The following is a 24,308-nucleotide window of genomic DNA, read 5'->3' on the forward strand; positions in this document are numbered from 1 at the left end:
AGTTGATTGGGGGTTTTTGCATGAGGTTCTCTTAGCACTGAAATTCCCATGTTTATTTGTTGATTGGATTATGGAGTGTGTTACAACGACATCGTACTCTATTGTGATTAATGGACATTACCACGGGCTCTTTTATGGGATGCGTGGCCTCAGACAAGGTGATCCTCTATCCCCATTACTGTTTACACTATGTCTTGAAGTACTGTCTCGTATGTTGAAACGCATGTCTCGATCATCGAATTTCAAATTTCATCCTCGATGTGCGAATCTTAGAATTACACATTTGGCTTATGCGGATGATTTGCTTCTGTTCTTGCATGGGGATCGAACAAGTGTATCAATGATTATGCAATGTCTACATCTCTTTGGAAATACGACTGGACTTCGAATGAATTCATTGAAATCAAGCATTTTCATGGCGAGCGTAGATGAGTATTCCAAGCAAGATATACTGGAATTCACAGGGTTCACGGTTGGGACACTGCCATTTAGATATTTAGGGATCCCTATTGCAGCGAGGAAACTTTGTGCCGCAGATTACAGCGATCTATTGGACAATGTGAATAAAAAGGTTAGTTCTTGGCCTCGTAACTCCTTATCGTATGCTGGGAAAATTGAGTTGATTCGATCTGTCATACAAGGTGTTGAATGCTTCTGGTTATCCATTTTACCGATTCCTGCATGTATTATAAACTCCATACAGTCAATTTGCCGCAAATTTGTTTGGCCCACTAAGCACTCTTCTATTGCTTGGTCATCGTTATGTAAACCACTAGCGGATGGGAGATTGGGTTTGAAAGATTTGAGATCTTGGAATCGTGCCCTACTAGCAAAAACACTTTGGAATATTCACTCCAAGAAAGATAGCTTGTGGATTAAATGGGTTAATCACATTTATAGTTGTTTTGGAGGGGTGTGGAGTTGGAGTTCTAAACATGATGATTCGCCCTTGATCAAGAACATCTTGCTCATCCGAGATGAACTTATCCGAGTTAATGGAAATGAGGAGGCTGCTATTGCTCGGCTTCAAGGTTGGTTTAGTAAAAGTGGGGGTATTGCTAGAGCTTATGATTATTTTATTAAAGCTAAAGGGAAGTGGCCATGGAAACCTATATTGGATAAGAGTTGCATTATACCTAAGCACCGTTTTGTTCTTTGGTTACTTGCTCACTCAAAGCTTATGACTCGTGATAGATTGGGCTTCCTTCAAGATCGAAAATGTGTTCTGTGTGCGGAGGTTGACGAGACTGTTACACACATTTTCTTCCAATGCAAAGTTTCGAAGCTTATTTGGGACAATGTGCGTAATTGGCTGTGCATGGACAAAACAATGGCTTCTCCCACATCCATACTACGAGCATTCCGAGGCATCTACGAAGGCAACTCCTTGTTGGCTAAAATGAGAGTTACAGCATTAGCGGCAACTGTCTATCATGTCTGGAATTTGCGCAACAGAGTTATGTTTGATAATGAGAGGATAGACTTTGATGCTATTGGATTCAAGATCAAGATTCATACGTAGATGTGTGCCTCAGGCTACTATTGTCATGTTATAGCATTAATTTTCTGCTTACTATATCCCTGTTTGTTAATGGTTTTTATTTAGGTGCTGAATTATGATCTATTTCTATTTTCTGGGGATGCCCAAGCGTATTTGTACTTGACACTTTTTACCTATTATATTGAATGTATTTCATTCAAAAAAAAAAAATGGTTCATTTTCTCTCTCTCTTCACACACACACACGGGTCTGCCATTTCTCTTCCATTAATGTCTATAAATCTTGCATTACATGAATGTGAAGACGAAGACTACGTAGAGATGGAAATGACATCTTCACCCTGGAACTCGCTCGATGTCTCCACAAATTCCTCCCCACGAAGCCAATAATTTGAGTTCCAAATGCCCTCCACTTCCAATAACACACACTCCACCATTTCCACAGCTGACGAGCTCTTCTACAATGGCAAAATCCTCCCCCTCCACCTAGCTCTCCACCGGAAAATGGTCCAAAACCACCTCCTCCACCAAACCGCCTCCACCACCCCAGTCGAAATCGCCAAACATCCCGTAGAAAAATATGGTGATTACTCCACATTGCCATTGGATTCTTGCAGGGAGAGCTGTGAAATGGGTCTCGATGACGGTTTATTCGAATGGCCTATTGAGTTCACCGGTTTCATGAATAATCACCCGATGAAAAGGTCTTGGTCCAAGAAACTTAAGCTGATAAAAAATTCCATTCTTGTGCAGAAACTGGTTTTTTTTATAACAATATCTGCTTGCACAGATGAGTCCTGTGCCAAAGCAAATCCCAATTCAGAACCCCAAAACTTGCCGAAAACAGAGGAATGTTCGAATAAGCTCACTACATTTACCAAGAAAAAACCTATTGGATTAATTGGAAAGGATAGAAATCAAACTGCAGATGCTGCAACGAAGGTTATATTGATAAAGGGATTGAGGAAAATGTGTGCAGGAAGTCAGTTTCGGATGCCAAGAGTCTAAATTCTCCAATCAAATTCTTACCCTCAAGTTCTTCTTCCTCCTCTTCTTCCGTGCTTGAAAGGAGCAGCAGTGCCACTGAGATTGAGGGTTCAATAGAGGCAGCCATTGATCATTGCAAGAATTCTCAGCAGATTTTGGACAAGTTTCTTGATTGTTACTGCATAGACTTGTAGTACGTACAACTTGTTAATCAATGAGCTCCAATTTTTTGCTTGAATGATTAATTGATTGCCTTTATAAATCAAGCTAAATTTAACAAGCAAATGTTTCAAGAATTTCCATACAAAATATCATCCAACCATTGTTAATATTGTGAAACATGAGCCTAATATTCAACTATTTTTTTCTAGCGCATTTATGTACACAATGTTGACGTGTTTGGCTTCAAATTAAATAATATCTCACCTGCTTTTAATGTGATATATTGAAGGCATTGACTATTTAAGTTGTACGCCAAACCAATACTTTACAGATCCCACTAAAAGGTAGGAATAAGGATTTCTCCTGTCTCTAATTTAATGAATCTGTTGGATCAAATTATTTACATGGACTTTGTACGTGAATAATTATGTATCGTGAATTGTCTATTAAGTTAAGTTCAAAATAAAGTGATCAATTAATGTTTCGGGTTATTGGGCTTTAATGTATATAATGGGTTGTGGGCCTTTAATGTGTAGAGACATAAGTGTAATTTCTGTTTTTATGATGGACTAAAACAGAAATATCAGAAGATATTGATAAACATTATCTATAAATATGGGTCATGGTCCCCAGATCTCGCGTTGTCACTTTCAATATTCTCTCCCCCATTAAGAAAATAGTTCTGAAGAGAAACTAAAGGATTCTCTCAAGTAAAGAGCGCGTAGATCTGGAAGATCAAGACACGTTTTAAAGAATTCAGGATTATGGCTTTAGGTACGCTTCCGCTTAAGATTTCAGTCAAATTCTTGATGATTTATCATGATGGATTCTGCGGTTTATGGGTTTTCTCCAACAAGTGGTATCAGAGTCATTCATGTTTGAATCGTTGAGATTTGTTTAAAGTTTTTGGATGCTATTTGGATCCAGATCTAAAAATAAAATTTTGTTTAAATTTTTTTTGATATGGCTTCAGATCTGGAAAATATATTGATATGTTTTCAGATCTGAAAATATTTTGATACGGTTTCAGATCTGAAAATTATTTTGGTTTAGATCTGAAAATTTTTTGATATGGTTTCAGATCTGGAAAATATTTTGGTTGAAAACCAAATCTTTTAAAGTTTCAGTTTTGGTAAAAAGATTTAGTTGTAAAATTTTAAAGATTTGGTATAAGATTTCGATTTTCCTTCCGGTTTTTGTTCAACAAAATATTTAAAAGGAAATTCTAAAATTCGGATTAATTTTTTTTTTTAAAAAAAAAAGGTACGGATTCGGGTCGGGTCGTACGGACCCGGGTCGACCCGAACCGTACGGAATTTCGAATTTTTTTTTTTGGTTCAGTCTTATTCGGTTTAGGTTAAATATTCATTAATTCAAATAATGATAAGGTTATATGTATTTTAAAATTGATTGATTGAAATAAAATGTCGCCAAAGTGACCTCTTTTATGGAAATTAATTTTATTTTGAAATACAAAAGGATTTTGGGTATATGTGATTTATATGAATATTGATCGGCCCAAAGGAATGTTAATATTTATTATAATCACATATACTATTGTGGTGGTAAACATGTGATAGTCGTTCGGTTTTTCATGTGAATAATAAATCGGCCCAAAGGAAGATTGTTATTTGACATGATAATTACTATCAGTGTTTGACTGCTGCGCCAGGATATCACTTACAAGTTAATCTTTTGTCCAAAGATGAAACATTAATGGAGTGCTCGATATTCTGTTTATAGGGTTTACATTATTTGAATTTATTGATTATTTTATTTGGATATTTGGTTGAGCATGTATATTTGGTTTTTTGTTCTCTGTTCAGATTTGACTCCTGCAAATATTCACTCCAACATAAATTCTATTCCTATGTTAAATGACTCTAATTTTAAATCATGGCAAGAGAATTTATTGATAGTTCTCGGAGTCATGGATTTGGACCTTGCGATAAGGGTTGACTCTCCTTCTGCCGTTACGGATAAGAGTACCTCTGATGAAAAGAAGGAGTTTGAAAGGTAGGAGAAATCGAATCGCATGTGTATGATGATCATGAAGAGGGCCATTCCAGAAACATTCAGGGGCACAATGTCTAACGACATTGCTACGGCTAAGGCTTTCCTTCAAGACCTCGAAAAGAGGTTTGCTAAAAGTGAAAAGTCTGAAATTGGTACACTTTTGGCAAGCCTCGTTTCAATGAGGTACAGGGGTAAGGGCAACATCAGGGAGTACATTATGGAAATGTCTCATCTTGCTTCAAGGTTGAAAGCACTGAAGCTTGACCTCTCTGAGGACTTGCTGGTGCATCTGGTTTTGATATCTCTTCCTCCTCAGTTTAACCAGTTCAAGGTGAGCTATAACTGTCAGAAAGAGACTTGGTCTCTGAATGAGCTCATCTCGCACTGTGTCCAGGAAGAGGAAAGATTGAAGCAAGACAAGACAGAAAGTGTTCATTATGCCTCTACCTCGAAGGTTAAAGGAAAGAAACGAAAGGATAAGGAAGCTGCGGATACACAGCCTCCGAAGAAACAACAGAAGAATCCTAGTGATTCTCAAAGTTCTGGTTGTTTTTTCTGTGGCAGTGATGGGCATATGAAGAAGCAGTGCAGTAATTATCACGCTTGGCGTGCTAAGAAAGGTATGCTTCTGAATATGGTTTGTTCTGAGGTTAATTTAACTTCAGTGCCTAGACACACGTGGTGGATAGATTTTGGTGCAACAACTCACATCAGTGTGTCTATGCAGGGTTGCCTGGATTGCCGAAAACCAAGTGATGCTGAAAGATTCATCTATGTTGGTGACGGCAACAAAGTTGAAGTTGATGCAATAGGAAAATTTAGATTATTGTTAAAGACTAGAATATATTTGGATATTTATGAAACATTTGTTGTGCCGTCTTTTAGACGGAATTTGATTTCCATTTCTGCATTGGACAAATTTGGTTATTCTTGTTATTTTGGAAATGGAATATTCAGTTTGTTTCTCGATTCAAAATTGGTTGGTTCTGGTTCTTTATCAGGTTATGATAATATTTATTCTTTGGATGTTATTGCTTCATTTAATGAATCCCTGCAAACAAGTACTAAAAGAAAATTAACCAGTGAGAATTCAGCTGCGTTATGACACAAAAGATTGGGTCATATCTCTGAAAAGAGAATAAGGAGACTCGTGTCAGACGAAATTCTCGAACCTTTAGATTACACAGATTTTAATAATTGTGTTAATTGTATAAAGGAAAAACAAACCAACAAAAGGAGATTTGAAGCCAACAGGTGTTCAGGCGTCTTAGAACTTATACATACTGATATTTGTGGACCATTCCCTTCGGCTTCTTGGAATGGTCAACATTATTTTATAACGTTCACAGACGATTTTTCAAGATATGGCTTCATTTATCTCATTCATGAAAAGGCACTGTAAAGTCCAGAAATTTAATTCACGTAACCTGAATGCATGCAATCTAGGATTTTATTTTAAATTATGTGTTTAATTATTTTTATTAATTTTATGTATAATTAATACATAGTAGTAATTATTTCATAAAATTTTAAAATGCTCATGCATTAGGACTTCTAGATGCATTTCACACTCAAACGAGGAACGGGGACCGGACCGGAGAATTTTCAAGAAAACTATTTTTATTGCACGATTAATTTTTATTAATTAATATAAGATGTTTTAAAGGTATTTTTCAAGAATTGAGATTTATTGGGTATTTTTATCCGCAGAATTTTAATTTTTTTACGGTACGTAAATTTTATCGAATCGGAAGAATTTTTGAAGGTTCGGTTAGTATTTTCAAAATCTTTCCAAAACGAAATATTTGTCGGAATTGCGTTTGGATTTAATGGGCCTACTTTTAATCTTATTGGGCTTAAAATTTTTTTATTTTTAATTGAGGCTCATTAGTGCATTTTAATTAACCTAAACTACCATTAAATTAAACATAAACCTACCCTACATCTATTACTTTTCTCACCATCCGACAGCCCCTTACCCTTTCATTATTTGGATGGGTTCAGCTGCATTTGCCTCTTGAAATACAGCTGGTTTTCTTGATTTCCAATCATTCACGTAGATTCATTCAACCGACGTCTCTCCGTTGCTCTTCTCTTCAACCTTCTCGCATAAACGATCAACAGGCACGCTATGTATCTTCTTTTACGCATCATTCACGTCATATATGTGCTGTTTTGTGTGCTTCATGTATTTAAAATTCGATCCATGCAAGATTTTTTCAGATCATGGTTCGGTTAGTATGGTTTTTGCGCTAAATCTTTGCATCTCTCACGTTTTTCATGAATGCTTGCAAGGGGCTGCCTTTGTTGGCTGTTATAGAGGACAGATTATGCCATGATTTAGAATATTTAAAAGCTGGAGTAAGGGCTCGGTCGTGCGGAAGGGCAGCTAGGGGAGGTGTGATCGAGTAGGACTTGTATTGTGGGTAAACCGAGGTTTTAGTGCTTCCAATGATGTGTAGCTCGATCCCAGCCAAGAAGCCGACCTTTTGGGGTCTGTGACGGGGCTGGGTGAAGGCTGGAAGTTGCTGGTCTTGACCTTAAGTGGTTCGACGGGGTAGTACACGGTTGGTCGCGGGCGGTTCGAAAGTGGAGTGGTTTGAGTTGTGGCGCATGTCCGTGAGTTTGGGGGCTTAGGGCGTGGTTGGGTCGGTCCAAGAGGAGGTCCGTGAGCTGGTCTTGGTCCTAGGATGGTTTAGTCCAGGGCTGGTCCATCCCGGAGTCGAGCTAGGAAGGAAATAATCGAGCCTTGTTGGGTTAGTGTTGGAAGCAAGTGTGCTGGAAATTTCCAGCAACATTTGAGTTTGTCTCCATGGGTCATAAGTGGTCTGGAACGGAGGATTTAGTGGCTGGTCAAGTGGGTTTAAGTCAAGATTTAAGTTTGAGAAATTTTGGTTATGTTTCGAGTCGATTCGGGTTAAAACCAGGACCCGGTCCAAGTTTTAAAACAATTTGGTTAAGTTATAAAATGAGCTCGAGTTTACGTCTAGAAATGATTTTAAATATGTTTTGGGATATTTTTAGGAGTTTAGTAAGTTTCGGATCAAAATGATGAGTTTTGGATTTATCCGGGATTTAATCGCCGCACGAAACTTTAATTAAAGATTTAATTGAAACGCCTAGATTTAGGCTTAATAAAATTATGGAAAATTTTATTTAAGCTCAAATAATTATTAGAAGTCTAAGTTTTTAATTTGAGAATTTTATGCTAAGGTTTGGTTTAATTCGGGATTAAAACGTATTAATATGTTATATTTATATATTAATTTAAAAGTTATCGATTTAAGCCAAATAAAAATATGGGAAAATTCATGTAGGCTTAAATAATTATTTGGGACATGTTAGAGTCAATGGAACTAAGAAAATATTGAAAACGTGAAATTTTATGTCTAGGGGAAAAACGGTAATTTTTGGGTTCCATGGGCAAAATGGTCATTTTGCACCCGGGGTGAGATTTTGGTCCTAACAGCGCCCTGAGCACAAGTTATGATATTTTTAAATGTTCATGCATCACGTTTATGATATTTATGAAATTATGATAAATACGGTGCATGCTTGGTTTAAATGAAAAATTACATATATGCATGATTTTATTAAGTGATGAATATGATGACACGTTTTGAAGGAAGTGATTTAGTTGTGACTAATACGATGACATGATGATATGATTGGAGATATCGTGAGGGAAAAGGCCCCAGAGAGAGCCCGTTTACGGGAGAAGGCCCCAGAGGGAGCCCGACGATCGTATTTCCATTGACATGATATGATGATATGATAGGCCAAGGCCCAGTTGACGGGTGAGAGTGTCGCTGGTGTCCCCACCGCCCAGTACTGTGGTTACACGTAGATGGATCCATCGACTGACATGATGACGTGATGATACGAAAGTCACAGCTAATGAGCTGAATTCAATTAAAAAGAAAATGTATACGTATATGATGACATGAGATGACATGTTTTAATACGATATGATTTTACACGATACGATTACGTATATGATGACATGAGATGACATGCTTTGACACGACATGATTTTATACGACACGTTTATGTTCATGTTTTTAAGTTCATGAAAGATATGTTGAGTATGATACTTTTCACTGCTGTGTGCCTGTATATGTACTTGTTATTCCTGGTACAGGTGTGCTGAGTCTTTAGACTCACTAGGCGTGTGTGATGCAGGTGAACTTCATGATGAGGAGACTGGAGGTGCCGAATTCTGAGTAGGCAGTCCTGGTACGGTGACGCGACCCGAGGACCACGTGTTTTCCGCATTTGATTATGAGTGTTGTGAGGAGATGAATGTTTTTACATATTGATGATTTTAAGATTTTTATTTGTTCACGTTTACGTATGATCCTGGATAAGTTTATGATTCTGGATAAAATTGGTTATTTTAATCGGCACTATTTTTTTTAAGATCATTTTTAAATATTATTTCGAAAATGTGAGCTTTTAAAAAAAAAAATTGCACTTTAAAAATGAGTAGAAGTTACAGGCACAGTCATTGGATGTGTTCAAAAACTATAAAGCTGAAGTTGAAAATCAACTTGGCTTAAAGATTAAAAGCGTTAAATCTGACCGTGGTGGTGAATACTATGGTAGATATGACGGTTCAGGTGAACAACGTCCATGACCTTTTGCTAGATTCCTGGAGGAATGCGGTATCGTCCCACAGTACACTATGCCGGGTTCGCCCACTATGAATGGTGTTGCTGAAAGACGAAACAGAACGCTTAAGGACATGGTGAGGAATATGATCAGTCATTCTACCTTACCAGAATCACTCTGGGGAGAAGCACTAAAGACCGCAGCATATATCCTTAACAGGGTTCCAACTAAGGCAGCGACCAAAACCCCTTATGAACTTTGGACGGGTAAAAAGCCCAGTCTTAAGCATCTGCACGTTTGGGGATGTCCAGCTGAGGCAAGGCCTTACAAGCCTAATGAAAAAAAACTGGACTCAAGGGACGGTTAGTTGTTATTTTATTGGATACTCTGAAAGATCCAGGGGTACAAGTTTTATGATCCCACGAGAAAGTCGATTTTTGAGTCAGGAAATGCCAGGTTCTTTGAGGATGTTGAGTTTGCGGGGGAAGATAAAGTAAGGGATATTGTCTTTGAAGAGGAATATGTAAATATTCCCACAGGTGTCTTGGACATTGGTCAGGATCATATTCCTCACTTTGAAAAAGACACAATACAGGAAGACAATATTAGAGATCCTCTCATTCCAGATGAACAAACTCAAGCACCTCCAGAACCTATGCCATTAAGGAGATCCACTAGAGAGCGGAGAAATGCAGTGCCAGATGATTACAATGTATTTCTTCAAGAACATGAGGCAGACATTGGATTGATGGAGGATGATCCTATTAACTTCCGTCAAGCCATGGAAAGTTCCAACTCTCAAAAGTGGAATGATGCCATGAATGAGGAGATAAAGTCCATGAAGGACAATGACGTATGGGATCTTGTCCCATTGCCTAAAGGTACGAAGCCCATTGGTTGCAAATGGATATTTAAAACCAAGAGGGATTCGAAAGGCAATGTGGAAAGATATAAGGTTCGTCTTGTCGCTAAAGGCTTTACACAGAAAGAAGGCATTGATTATAAAGAGATTTTCTCTCCGATTTCTTCGAAAGACTCTTTAAGGATTATAATGGCTTTGGTGGCACATTTCGATCTTGAGCTTCATCAGATGGATGTAAAGACTGCGTTTCTAACTGGTGACATTGATGAAACGATTTATATGGTGCAGCCAGAAAATTTTGTGTCCAAAGACACAAATAATATGGTTTGCAAATTAAAGAAATCCATCTATGGGCTCAAGCAAGCATCTCGACAATGGTATTTCAAATTTCATCAAGTGATCATCTCGTTTGGTTTTGAGATGAATTTGGTCGATGATTGTGTGTACCATAAGTTCAGTGGGAGTAAGCATATTTTTCTGGTTTTATATGTTGATGACATTCTGCTCGCTAGCAACGATATAGAGTTGTTGCATGAAATCAAGAGATTTCTAGCTAAGAATTTTGAGATGAAGGATCTTGGTGATGCATCTTTTGTACTGGGTATTAGATACATCGGGATCGTTCTCGGGGTATTCTTGGATTATCCCAGAAAGGCTATATCGAGAAAGTTCTCAAGCGATACGGGATGCAAGATTGTAAACCAACAAATACCCCTGTGGCTAAGGGAGACAAATTTAGTCTCCGACAATGCCCAAAGAATGATTTTGAGGAAAAGGAAATGCAGAAGATTCCCTATGCATCTGCAGTGGGGAGTCTGATGTATGCTCAGGTTTGTACACGTCCAGATATTGCGTACGTGACAGGAATGTTGGGATGATATTTAAGTAATCCAGGAGTGGAACATTGGAAAGCATTCAAAAGAGTTTTACGGTACCTACAGAGAACAAAAGATTACATGCTCATATATCGGAGGTTGGATCAGCTAGAGATCATTGGGTATACTGACTCCGATTTTGCTGGATGCCAAGATAGTATGAAATCTACGTCGGGCTACATCTATCTCCTTGCTGGAGGTGCCATTTTCTGGAAGAGTGCTAAACAGTCTCTTATAGCTTCTTCCACCATGGCAGCTGAATTTGTAGCGTGTTATGATGCATCCAATCATGGAATATGGCTGCAAAATTTTGTCACAGGACTACGTATTGTTGATGGCATTGAAAGGCCACTAAGATTACATTGTGACAATAAATCAGCAGTTATGTATTCCAAGAACAACAGGAGCTCGACGAAGTCAAAACACATTGACATCAAGTTTCTGGTTGTTAAAGAAAGAATTCAGAGTGGAAAGTTGTCTATTGAGCATATCGGTACAAACTCCATGGTTGCGGATCCGCTTACTAAGGGACTACCACCCAAACAGTTTCATGAGCACACTGCTAGTATGGGTGTTATGTCAATTGAGGAAATTCAGTTTTAGTGGGAGTTTGTTATTTTAAATGCTTTTCAGTTGTAGACATTGCAGTTACATTTATGTAAATTTATTTTCTGCAGAAATAAATTTCAAGTTAAGTCACACTCTGATTATGATTTAAAGTTTGATCTCAATAAGGTTAAAGGGAGGACCAGTTGGAAATAGGCATGTTACGGTCACATTGCATGAAATTTCCATGCTACACATCCACTTCATGATTCATGTCATTCAGTTGTGTTGGCATATGTGACCATTGATGGGTCTAGTTATCTTGAGTGTAGTGAAGACTGCTTTGATCCTATGTTGATGTGATTGATGAACCGAATTGGTTATAGATACATTTCGGAATGACAACAATTTTGAGATCATAAGGTTAATTTCACAAACATAATTATAAAGTTGCACATATAGCCCAAGTGGGAGATTGTTGGATCAATTTATTTATATGAGCTTATATGTGAATAATTATGTATTGTTGGTTGTCTATTAAGTTAAGCCCAAAATAAAGTAATCAATTAATGTTTCGAGTTATTGGGCTTTAATGTATCTAATGAGTTGTGGACCTTTAATGTGTAGAGACATAAGTGTAATTTCTGTTTTTATGATGGACTAAAACAGAAATATCAGAAGATATTGATAAACATTATCTATAAATATGGGTCATGGTCCCTAGATCTCGCGTTGTCACTTTCAATATTCTCTCCCCCATTAAGAAAATAGTTCTGAAGAGAAACTAAAGGATTCTCTCAAGGAAAGAGCGCGTAGATCTGGAAGATCAAGACACGTTTTAAAGAATTCAGGATTATGGCTTCAGGTACGCTTCCGCTTAAGATTTCAGTCAAATTCTTGATGATTTATCATGATGGATTCTGCGGTTTATGGGTTTTCCCCAAGAATTCTCAGCAGATTTTGGACAAGTTTCTTGATTCTGGGGTTTATGGGTTTTTACCAAGGATTCCGCTTAAGATTTCAGCCATTGATCATTGCAAGAATTCTCAGCAGATTTTGGACAAGTTTCTTGATTGTTACTGCATAGACTTGTAGTAATTACAACTTGTTAATCAATCAGCTCCAATTTTTTGCTTGAATGATTAATTGATTGCCTTTATAAATCAAGCTAAAATTTAACAAGCAAATGTTCCAAGAATTTCCATACAAAATATCATCAAACCATTGTTAATATTGTGAAACATGAGCCTAATATTCAACTATTTTTTTCTAGCGCATTTATGTACACAATGTTGACGTGTTTGGCTTCGAATTAAATAATATCTCACCTGCTTTTAATGTGACATATTGAAGGCATTGACTATTTAAGTTGTACGGCAAACCAATACTTTACAGATCCCACTAAAAGGTAGGAATAAGGATTTCTCCCGTCTCTAATTTACATGGTGCTGCACCTATGAATCACCAAGTTCATATCAACGTAAGGAGCTAACTCGATATATTCGCATGCCATACTTGAACTAACATATTGATGCTGATGCTGAAATGAGTAATCAAAACAAACAAACTAGATAAATGATAATCATACAACATTTTCTATAATTACTAAGCAATAAAGTGTCACCAAGTGATTCTGATTCTATACGAATCCTTATTCTAGCTATAATCCAAAAAGGAAAAATTACAATCCAGTTCCTTATACTGAAAGACAACATATCACACAACCTAACATATGAAAATCACAGTGCATAAAGTTTCTTATAGTCATCCTCCGGGATTTCCTCATCCGACATAATCATCGACACGGACCATGATTGTGATCTACTATTTCTTGCCGACAAGCGGCGGTTTCTCAAGTTAGAAGCTTCAATGCGGTGCATTATCACCCAGTAACACAATGTCCCGAGGGTCGTAACCATGATTAGTGTCCCTATAACGGTTATTCCAATAGCCAACCACCTTTCTTCATCCCCCACAATGATGTAACATACAGCAAGAAAGGCGACAGAAATAAAAGCACAAGCCAACCACATAAGCTTGTTGATAACCGTCATCATTAGTTTCTTCGCCTCCTTCTCAACAACTACCACAGATGTCTGAACGACAACAACAGCTAACGATATGAATAGTGCCAGAGAGTCAGATATCAAGAAAATCGAGAATTCGAGTCTTGGTGCAATGTTTGCTTCTCCGATAGAAGATCCTGGAGGAACTTCTTTCGGGTTATCAGCATATTGACCGGGGAGAGTAAAAATAGCAGCAAAAGCAACCGTGGCAATCAAAACAGCAACCAGAGTTGTTGAAGTTATTGCATTGTTGATCCCTTCTGTTTGCATTTTACCGAGCCTTTTGGCTATACCACGAACCTTTCTCTGAGTTTGGCGTGTGTGCTCGATCTGGTCGTGAACTTCATGTTTTATGTCGCTTACGGTTTGTTTCAGCTCTCTGGCCGGATTTTTGGGTGGTTGAGTCGTTAAGGACTTTGCACTCTTAACACCATACTCCTGTAGGATACTCACAATCTCTAAATGCCCAGTTTTTTCAGCCGTATCAAAAGCAGTCTCCCCAGATTTGTTGATGGCATCTTTATTAACCTGTTTGTTCTTCAATAGAGTTTGAACAATCTGCACGATTTGGGTTAAGAATGAGCTATATTGTGCACATAGGTATGGCCCTCAATTTCAAATATAAATCGTGGAAAGAGAGAACCTTACTAAGTCCAAATACTTGCAAGTTTATATGACAACATATTGCAATTATTATTATGATCATCGTCATCAGCATTGTTGCCCTCTTAAAATTTATATTGATGCACCTAATGCGACTCAAACCCAAGAACAACATCTTCGAAATGAACAGATTTACAGTCGGAGTAATCTGGTTGGAAACTGCACTATTCATATGATTTTATGATTCATATCTTCTGCTATAAGCTTGATTCCTTCTTCCTTGAAACTACATGAGCAATGACGTGTAAACAAAGAATATCGAATAAACAAATTTTACTTTTATTGTTTTATGTATGTAAATTTAAAGTTTGTTCAAATCATTATTTCCAGAATTTCATTTTATTATTTTTGGAAAGATAAAATTTACATATAACTAAACAGAGGGAAAAAAATACAAAAATATAGAGAACCACCTTTTTTATATGACAAATTTATAGAACACACATTCGTAGAACCCAATGTCCTTTTGGAAGGTGCCTCTTACATAGAAAGAGATGACATGTGAAAAATAATCATACCTGCAGTCGACCCTTCCTCGTGGCAATGTGCAACGCTGAATTTCCCTTTCCATCGACAATGGTAAGTGAAGTATCATCTGATGCAATAAGCTCATCAACCACATTAGCATTACTTCCCTTGACAGCCATATGAAGAGCTGTCTGTCCCTTCTTATCGACCCATGTCGCGATTCCTTTCTCTTTTCCTAAAATGGCCTTGACCACCTCGAGATGGCCGTTTCGTGCAGAAGAATGCAAGGCAGTTTTACCATTATTTCTTGATATGGTGGCAAGACTGCTATTTCTATCCAACAGAAACTGAACCACCTCAAGATGACCTTGTGCTGCAGCCGTATGAAGGGGTGTAGCATTTGATTGATCCACCGTTGCTAAAAGTTGAGGAATGGCGTCGATTAGGACCTTTAAAACTTCTGTAATAAAAAAAGAATTTTCAAGATTACACACTAAACAACACACTAGGTCTAAGTAATACAAACATTTCCAATCAAACATAGTGGGATCTTAAACTCCATAAACTTAATCTCTCTTAGTTTACATTACCATATAGGTGATATATAAAATCATTTAATAACATCATATGTGATTGTAAATAATACTGTTCGATTTCTAACAAAAACGAAAGAACCACTTACCCAATCCACCAACCTTGGCAGCGATATGAAAAGCATCGTACCCATTCTTAGCCTTGATTGAAGCAGAACCAACATCATAGTACGTTATCAGCTCCTTAACCAGATCAACATAGTTAAATTCTGAAGCTACATAAAGCGCCGTTTCGCCCGATTGGTTTTCTTTAGACAACAATTCTTTTAATTCATCTCCCTGGTTATTACTAAGTATCTCCAAAACCACTTCCAGATCCCCAGCTCTTGTCGCCAAATGTAACGCGGTATCATCTCGTTTTCGAGTAAACTGTTTCTTCATCTGCTTCTTATGGAAGCTTTGTTGCCTAGCTAAACCCTCCATTATAAACCAATCAACCAAACTTTAAGGTCCCTATTGCAGTCAAAATCCCATTTTTTCACCCTTTTAACCCTTTAGGAATCAAGCACAGATCAAATTTCACATGTGGAAACCAAAAATCAACATAAAAACTCAGACTTATAAATAAAAAAAAAAGGGAGAAAAGAAACCCACTAAGAATGCACGAGCAAAATCTGATTCCTGTTATATGGCAGAATCGGTATGTCAATTGGTGTTCACACTTCTATATGGATTAACTCCATATTTCCACTAAAACCCGTTACACGCTAAAGGAATTAAGTCAACGCTGAGCAATCATTTACAGAAAAGAAGCAAGAATTACGAATTTTTCAACAACAAAAGGTTTAAAAAGAAAGGTTCAATTTTTCAACTTTTTCAACATATATTAATCCGCGGAAAGAAACCAATCAATTATCCAACACAATAAATAAGGCTAAAAGCATCGTAAATACCAGACCAGACCAGACTAGACCAGACCAGATGACACGAGAGATTTCACCTGAAATTTAGAAGAAATAGTTTTTAATTGAAATTGAATGTTTCTTCAGTTTACTATCTTTTTGAAGCTGGCAAACTTTTTGGGGAGAGGAAACTAATAAAGTATCACTTACATTATGGTTAATCAAGTGGAATCTTCCTGCAGTTAAAGCTTATTGTGCCATTATTAAATCAAAAAAATACATTTCATTATATATATATATTATTAATTATGAGACCTTTGTAAAGTAATTACTTCATGTCACTCAATATTTTACATAAAAAAAATCTAAACAATTTTTTTTAAAAATCGAACAACTCTTTTAAACTGAAAATAATTTTTTGTTAATTGTTTGGTAATATTTGATCAAATTAAAAATAATAATAATACATGCAACACGTTAGCATTTTTTATAAGTATATATAAAAAAATCGGCATGTAATTCGATGTTTAATCATTATTATATTTTTGAGTTAAAAAAATCATGATTATATTTTAATATGAGAGCTTGATTGTGACATAATTAGGAAAAAAGTTAATTATAATGATGTCACCAGTATATTATTTTAAAAATTAATATTTCAAATATTTTATATATAAATGTCACATTTTATTTTTTAGAAAAATATCAATTTATATTTTAAGATAAAAATTATTTAATACGTCATAGTTTTTATAAAAAAATAAATTGGCACATGACGTAGTAAATAATTTGAATTAATTTCTTGTTTACAAATATCTCTTGTTTTAAAACACTTTAAGTACAATAGTTGATGTATACATTGAAATTTTTAAACTTATATTTTTTATACCAAAATCAATTTTGATTTGTGTGGTCTCCACTCTCCGCGCGTGTGGTTAGTATAAAAGTCAAGGTCAAGGATGCCTGCTGATTGTGGTATGTGGGCTCCCCACGTGTGGAAAACGTACCTCGGAAAAAAAATGGTATGCGGGCTCCCCACGTGTGGAAAACGTATCTCGGGACAAAAAAACAAACAAACTTACTTTTCGTTAAGTTGTATTAAAGTAGTTTTTTTTTTTTTTTTAAAAAAAAAAAGAATAATCGACCAAGTAATGAAAATGGGAAAATTACAATTTTCATCCGGTTAACATGTTCTAAGATTTACTAATATAATTTGTTGATATTTGATTTTATCTAATAATTTTTGTGGCATATTTTTTGGTAGTGAGCTACTAAACACATCGAATATTGTTTATTTGACAATAATGTTTTCTTATGTAGATCATGTAGCGAAAATAAATTTATATTACACAAATTAAAATAAATCAAAACAAAAGTGAATGAAAAAACTAAAACAACACTCAATATTTCAAAATCATTTGGAAAAAAACTTGTCATTTCTCTTTATTTTTGTTTAGATATATTTTATTATATACTAGTTACCTTGCACATGCATCGCATGTGTGTACAGTTTTTTTCATCATTATCGATGGACTAAAGTGAAATTTGACAAATTATGGAGGGACAAAATTGATATTTTAATCGTTGAAATAAAAAAAAGTGTGTTAAAATTTAAAAAACAAAAACAAAAACAAAAAACAAAATTGTAATCTTAGTATCATATAAGGGTAAAGTTGAAAGAAAAATTTGGTGTCCTTCCTATGTGGTTACTATCATGTACTCAACTTTAATAAAATAGAATAAACAATACATGATTTATTTTCGTTGTGTGAGTCATATAATATTTGGTTGATTTAGTGATTTCGACTGAAAAAATGTGAAAACAAAAAAAATCTAAATTATTGAATTAAAACTAAATATTGACGAGTTATATACTTAAAACTCAAAATATGTCGACCTACATGCCTAAAATTTCAGTGTTCTCATTGATAAGTATGGGGAAAAATCAACATTCGTTTAGAAATATAGAAATAAAATGTTAAGAATATATGTATATATATATATGTAGCGAAATTATTTATTATTTTAGTAATAATTAATTGGACCTGTACGATAATTAACGAGAATCTTGAAATGATTCTTTCAAATTATTCAGACACACTTTTGGGCCATATTTGGCAACTTTGCATCCTATAAAGAGTATTATTTAAAATTTAATTATATATACACGTGCACTAAAAGGCAGAAGCTTAGGCCTTATTGTGCTGCCATCATCTTTTACAATTCATTTGGCCCATCGATCTTGAAAGAAATATTGACGTGACACTTAAAATTTTTTCAAAAAATATTTTAACGACATCGAAAAATTGTTGACTCGCCCGATTTTAAGTCAAAAATCGGAACAACATTAAAAATTAGTATATCAAAATCAAAATTTAAAACTACGTCAAGTTTGCGAGATGTTTCACACTACGTTTGTTCAATAACACGAGGTGGCTCGTTTGACATGTCTGATTTCTCATTATTATATTACATCTATTCTCACCCTTTTTTCTGTCATTTCCTCGTTACATGATTTTTAAAAGGGGCATAAAAATATTGATATTATATAAAAAAATATCACATTTTCAAAGACTTCTTGTTATTCTTCATTCCTTAACTGGCATTCATTTTTTGTTGAATTATTAGTATAAATATAAATTTATTTACAAAAAAAAAAAACAGCATGTAAAATGTAATTAGAATAAAAAAATTTCTCACTCTAAATCTGTGTTTGTGTTTGAGAAATTTTAGAGATTTTTTTAAAAAAAAAAAATGTGTTCTGGAAATCATATCAGTTGTCACCAAGTTTCTTACTAATTGTTTTAGTTCAGCCATTTGTCTTTCTATTAATTAACAAACTTTAATATTGTACGTGATATTATTTAAGGGAAACCTTAATTACAGTTTATTGCTGCAACCAATAGAAATTAATTGGTTGAAATAGCTGTCAAAATATTTATTATTCATTCATTAACTTCTCCGAATGAATGGTTGGTTTTAGACTCGTCTTTAAGAGTTGCTATACATCGTCTTCAGAATCAATTATATAATATTGTATTAAGAAAAAATTTCTTATATTAACCGAATTTGGTATGGTTTTGTGATCACCGATCAGTATTTTGATATCACTTAACTTTTACGAAAATACTAATATTTATAAATTCAAAAATTCACACATTATTTCTTATAAATTAATATCAATTTTTTTAATTCAAATATTCACGAATTATTTTCTACAAATTACATATCTATAATATATACTAGTTACTATGCACACGCAGTCTTTTTTTATAATCATCGAGAGACTAAAGTGAAATTTGACAAATTATCGAACGAGTCAAGTGCTATTTGAAAAAAAAAAAAAAAAGTGTTTGTTAAAATTAAACAACAAAAAACAAAAAAACAAAAGTCACATATATATATATATATATATATATATATATATATATATATATATATAAATAAAACATTTGTCTCGTTTTGGATCGAAGATAGTTCGAATATGATCCCGGTGATTGAAAAATGCCTCGAGAACGATCCAAACTTACCTAGAAACTAGAATTTTCCAACTCCAAAAGAAACCCTAGCAGGCAGCAGCCACAACCCTCCTCTCTATCCCTGTGACGTTTTATCGTGAAAGTGGGGTTGGGGAGGGTTTTGTGCTTCTTTTATATTTTTTTTCAGACTTTTAAATTTCTAGAAACCACTTATAAGTGGCACTTAGTTTTAAAAAGTGTTACAAAAATTCTTAAAAGTGGGTTTTCTCCTCTTCTTTTTTATTTAATGTGATAATCTCACATTTAAAAAGGTTAAAACTTAAAATAAATGTGTTGAAAGTCTAAATAAAAATGAATATGTCTTTTGTGAAACGGTCTCACAAATTTTTATCTGTAAGACGGTTCAACTTTACCGATATTCACAATAAAAAATAATACTGTTAGCATAAAAAATAATAATTTTTCATGGATGACCCAAATACGAGATTTGTTTAAAAAATACGACCCGTGAGACCGTCTCACGTACGTTTTTGCCAATAAAAATACCCTCCTTTTAAAATATTTCTCATATCCCAAAAATATTAAAGATCCGATTTACCTCAAGGATTTTCCTTGTAAATTTAAAAAATTTAATTTTCCTTCGTGCTCGGTATCTTCTTCCGAAATTCAAATCAAAACCATCACCCCTGGGAAAAAAATAATAGCAAATTCAAAAATATCATTAGAAATATTAATTTAACTGTCAACTTAGTTAAATAGTTAATATCTAGTATTCAAGAAGATTTTCATGCAGTTTAGGTGGATTTTCTTAATTTAATTTAATATTTTTTGGCATTAAATATAGACTCATATGTTACCCATAACTTTCCATCATCCGTCTTTTCCTTCTGTCTTTCTCCGATAGCCGTCAAATAATTCTCTTGTATCTTTATTTTCCACGACATAAAATTGCTCGAATTGAACTTTGTTATCTCATACATACTCATTATATCTGCAATAATTTAGTAAACTTGAAAAAATAACTTCGCTTTAATAAAAATATCAATAAATATTTTCTGATATGGAAGATCAGTCAAGGTTGCAATCACATAACATTATTAGAATTTTAAGAAATTTTAAATCAAGGCTCTAGTACCACTTGTTGGTCTAATGTGCGGCATCTTGATATATAAATATGAAAATAAAGTATAAAATTGGACGTCAAGACTTACATAGAAAAATCCTAAAAATTATTAAAATAAAAAAATCAAGACAAGATGAAAAGAATTCTACTATAATATTTTATGGTTTACAATCACTCACCGTCTTTCCAAAGAAAACACATTCTCTTAATATAGAATAGAAGAACAAAGCTCTTCATAAATATTGTAGAACAACATACTCAAACAAGAATGTATTGAGATTAAAGAAGAACTAGAAAATATCATAATTTAATCTGACGGTGGAGAGCTCTATATGACTATATCCTGGCTATTGAACACGACAAGCAAACTCTCAATCGAATTTGCTTTCTACCTTGTCGCACATCTTCTGAAATTGCATGTGAAAAACATTAATATCTTATATCATGTGTTCACTTATTGCACACATGTTTTGCCGACGTACAACTCGGGTGGGTTTTTAGAATAATTGTTCGTGACTTTTACCTGTTTGTGTTTCCAGGCCTTCGTTAATGATCGATCACAAATCCACTAAAACAGCGATCCATAGTTCAAACCATCATTATTCTTTTTAAAAAATAAACCCCCTATAATTTTCATATGTAAATCATTCCACATTCATTAAAAAAAAAAAAAAAAATTATTTGAATCACCACATTCATAGATAAATACCAAAAATCATATTTGCGATTCAAAATAATAAATAAAAATATGTTTTCCTCTTGTTTTCAAGAGAAAATTAGATTGAATCTTTCAAACCTATTGATATATATATTTCAGAATTTTGAACCTAGTCATGCTGATGTTGTAGTTAACCAGGACTCTGACGACACAATTGACGAAAAACGCCCTGGCCCCGACACTCCCGAAGAACAAATCGGACAAGTGATGCCCAACATCCTCGGGGTTAAATCTAACTCCTAACCGTACTTTCCTGTCTCCGTATGGCCAAAGAGCGAGTATTGTAAAACGCGCGATATCGTCGAAATACCTTTCTTGCGATAGATACCTTAATATCATCTCGGAGCTGGCTATCAGGTACTACTCACTCAGATTACGCTTGGTCAAAAGAGACTAATGTCTGGGATATTTCTTTGACTTTTTAAGGCGTCCCGACATCCGAAGCTTCGGTTCGGAGTGTGTCGACGACGTGGCTCCATCCTAGCCGTTCATAGTTCTCGGCGAAGTCTTTGATCTTAGTTTCGTGCTTTGTTACCCATACCTCGCCGAGGAGATATTTCAGGTTCGAGGTTCGGGCTTTCACGATCACGTGTTGAAGATTGTTGGCCAGGAATAGGCGAGACAGAGAAATGTCGTTGTAGGTCTTTGCTTCGGCATCAAGTTTGAGGAGGAGGACTGAAATGAGCCACGCCAATTTCCTTGAAATCGTCGGTGCCGGAGTTGTATCGAAGTCCGAGAGTCCGAGATATGATTCATGCAAGGAAATTTAATGGGAGGCGGCTCGTCGGAGAAGATTTCGGTTAAAACACTGCTGTAATCGGAGAGGATGGTTAGATAATTCATCACTTCGATCGTCAGATTGTGAATCCCGGCGACGGTGGTCGGCAATTCAGATGACCTCTTTGATACAGCTGATTCCAAGTCACTGAACGAGGTTCGCACGAATTGGCCGATCCATATGAGCGACGTGAGCGCCTGTTGTTTGATACTCGCCGATGCTTCCGATGAGAAAATTGAGTCGATCTCCGACCACTGGTCGGAGATTCCGGTGTACATGTCGAGGAGGCGGAACACTTTTTCCGGCGCTATTTTGGAGGTTTTTGCTACATCTTCCGGAAACCCGAACAGAATCATAGCTCCTTCTCTCGTGATCTCTCCGAAGCAGGACTCTCGGATCGAATCTGAATTCGCGAACACGTAATCGCCGAGAATTTTCTCTCCATTGAAGAGAGTTTTCACTGCAGTTCTCACGGCGATAAGCCAATTCTTGATCCTCAACTCCAGAGCTTCCCAATCCATTTTCTGAATTTGAGAAAAAGTAAATTTTTCCACACCGAGCTTGTAAATTCCTTCATCAACAATAGATTTGCGAAGAATTTTGTATATTTTCAAGCATTCTTTCGTGTAACCAGACGAAATCATGCACTCAGCAATCAATCTCAAATCCACCATCACTGCAGTCGAGACATCTTCAACTTCATAAATCGACTCATTCACAACCCTGACGTCATCACCATCATCGTCATCGTAATCGTCCTCGTAATATGAGACACTGGATTCGATCGAGGTGCGAGAAGACCGAATAGAGACCGAATCCGGATCCAAATGGGCCCGATTCAAGGACAAAATCTGGTAAAACTCCTTCTGCAGCCTCTTCATAGCAATCTGCATCAAATTCTGCGCGCGAATCAATTTCTCAGACTTGGAATCCTCGGTGATCAGATATTGCATTCCCCTGTGCAAAATTTTGACGCATTTGATGAAATCCTTGGCCTCTTTTCTATTATCGTAGAACAAAGAAGTAACTCGCCCGAAAGCAGTTGCTTCAATGTCCCATTTAACGATCATCGGCTCCACCATATCCAGCGTCCGAGCCATCACCGAGTCGTAGAAACTCGGGCGACCCGGCGAAAATCCATACCGCGAAAGAGAAGAGAATTGATCAGACGACGGAGAGGCGGCAGGAGAAGAAGATTTTGGCGAAAACAGTAAGCTTCTCATGCCTTTTCTCGGCATCGTCGATCTTTGGAGTCTTGATTTCGGGAAAGGATTGGAATTTGGGAAGGAGATTGTGAGAGTAAACTTGTTTTGATGTGTTTGGGTTTCAGGAGTGAAGGGTCGGTTATATATAAAGGCTTGGGGGTTGGAAGTTTCCAAAAATGTTGCTTGCCTACTGTTGCACTTAGTTAGGTACTTAGTAAAATAATATTAGTTAAAATAAAAAATAAAAAGTTGACCAACCTATTCTTCCAAAGCTTGCTCCTATCCCCATGAGTCTTTGTCGCGTTTCTTGATGCATGCGTGCGCACGCTTTTGAGGTGTTGACAAATGACAACTCTCATGTTGCGACTCCAAGCAAGAATTTTCGATGCAGTTCGATAAAAAGTCGTGAACAAATTCCGTGAAGGCAAGTTAATGTGTTCGATTCGATTATTTTATATATTTCTATATGCTTCCAAATGAAACGATCGAGCCCTTTTTTATTGGTAATTAATTTTCCTCAGCTACTGCGGACAGCGCAATTCAAAAATTAGAACAAAACATGACTCAGATGAAAAAATCACTAAAATTTCCAAAACTTGAAAAATACATGGTTATGATTGATATATTAAGAATAATAAATTTAATTGGATTTATAATGTGTAATGTCTTTGAAATCAAGTTTGTTTTTACGATCATTATTCATTATTAGGGATGGAGGGAGCTATTAGAAATCAAGCAGGCGATGGTTTCAAAAACAAATTAAATAATTGTGGATAATTTGTTGAAAAAATATAATTCAACGTCTGATAATTAC

At 35.6% G+C, this 24,308-nt stretch overlaps 1 protein-coding gene and 2 pseudogenes across 2 annotated transcripts; 1 reads left to right on the top strand and 2 right to left on the bottom strand.

Moving 5' to 3' along the window:
* The first annotated feature begins 1,739 nt into the window (after positions 1 to 1,739).
* LOC142529725 (putative membrane-associated kinase regulator 4) lies at positions 1,740 to 2,735 on the top strand (annotated as a pseudogene).
* A 10,397-nt stretch (positions 2,736 to 13,132) lies between these two features.
* On the bottom strand, positions 13,133 to 16,389 carry LOC142528881 (ankyrin repeat-containing protein At5g02620-like). 2 transcript variants are annotated; one of them, XM_075634143.1, is made up of 4 exons: positions 16,290 to 16,389; positions 15,439 to 15,832; positions 14,807 to 15,216; positions 13,133 to 14,183 (listed from the first exon to the last, which is right to left on the bottom strand). In XM_075634143.1, exons 2-4 carry the CDS (start codon positions 15,770 to 15,772, stop codon positions 13,299 to 13,301), a joined length of 1,629 nt encoding a protein of 542 aa, XP_075490258.1. In that variant the 5' UTR covers positions 15,773 to 15,832; positions 16,290 to 16,389; the 3' UTR covers positions 13,133 to 13,298. The 2 variants fall into 2 exon arrangements, with proteins under 2 accessions (XP_075490258.1, XP_075490257.1); XM_075634142.1 differs by lacking the exon at positions 16,290 to 16,389 and having other exon boundaries at positions 15,439 to 16,281.
* A 4,760-nt stretch (positions 16,390 to 21,149) lies between these two features.
* Positions 21,150 to 23,685, bottom strand: LOC142529745 (exocyst complex component EXO70H1-like; annotated as a pseudogene).
* Between the last annotated feature and the right edge of the window lie 623 nt (positions 23,686 to 24,308).

Source organism: Primulina tabacum, chromosome 16 (genome assembly GCF_025594145.1).
Source record: "Primulina tabacum isolate GXHZ01 chromosome 16, ASM2559414v2, whole genome shotgun sequence".
NCBI classification, from domain to species: domain Eukaryota; kingdom Viridiplantae; phylum Streptophyta; class Magnoliopsida; order Lamiales; family Gesneriaceae; genus Primulina; species Primulina tabacum.

What these genes read in the sequence shown, in the direction of transcription:
- LOC142528881 (XM_075634143.1), bottom strand. Translation starts at nt 15,772, where the DNA reads ATGGAGGGTTTAGCTAGGCAACAAAGCTTCCATAAGAAGCAGATGAAG. An exon ending in TGCCAAGGTTGGTGGATTGG is followed by an intron (nt 15,217 to 15,438) that starts GTAAGTGGTTCT and finishes TTTTTATTACAG; the next exon opens with AAGTTTTAAAGGTCCTAATC. An exon ending in CGAGGAAGGGTCGACTGCAG is followed by an intron (nt 14,184 to 14,806) that starts GTATGATTATTT and finishes CAAATCGTGCAG; the next exon opens with ATTGTTCAAACTCTATTGAA.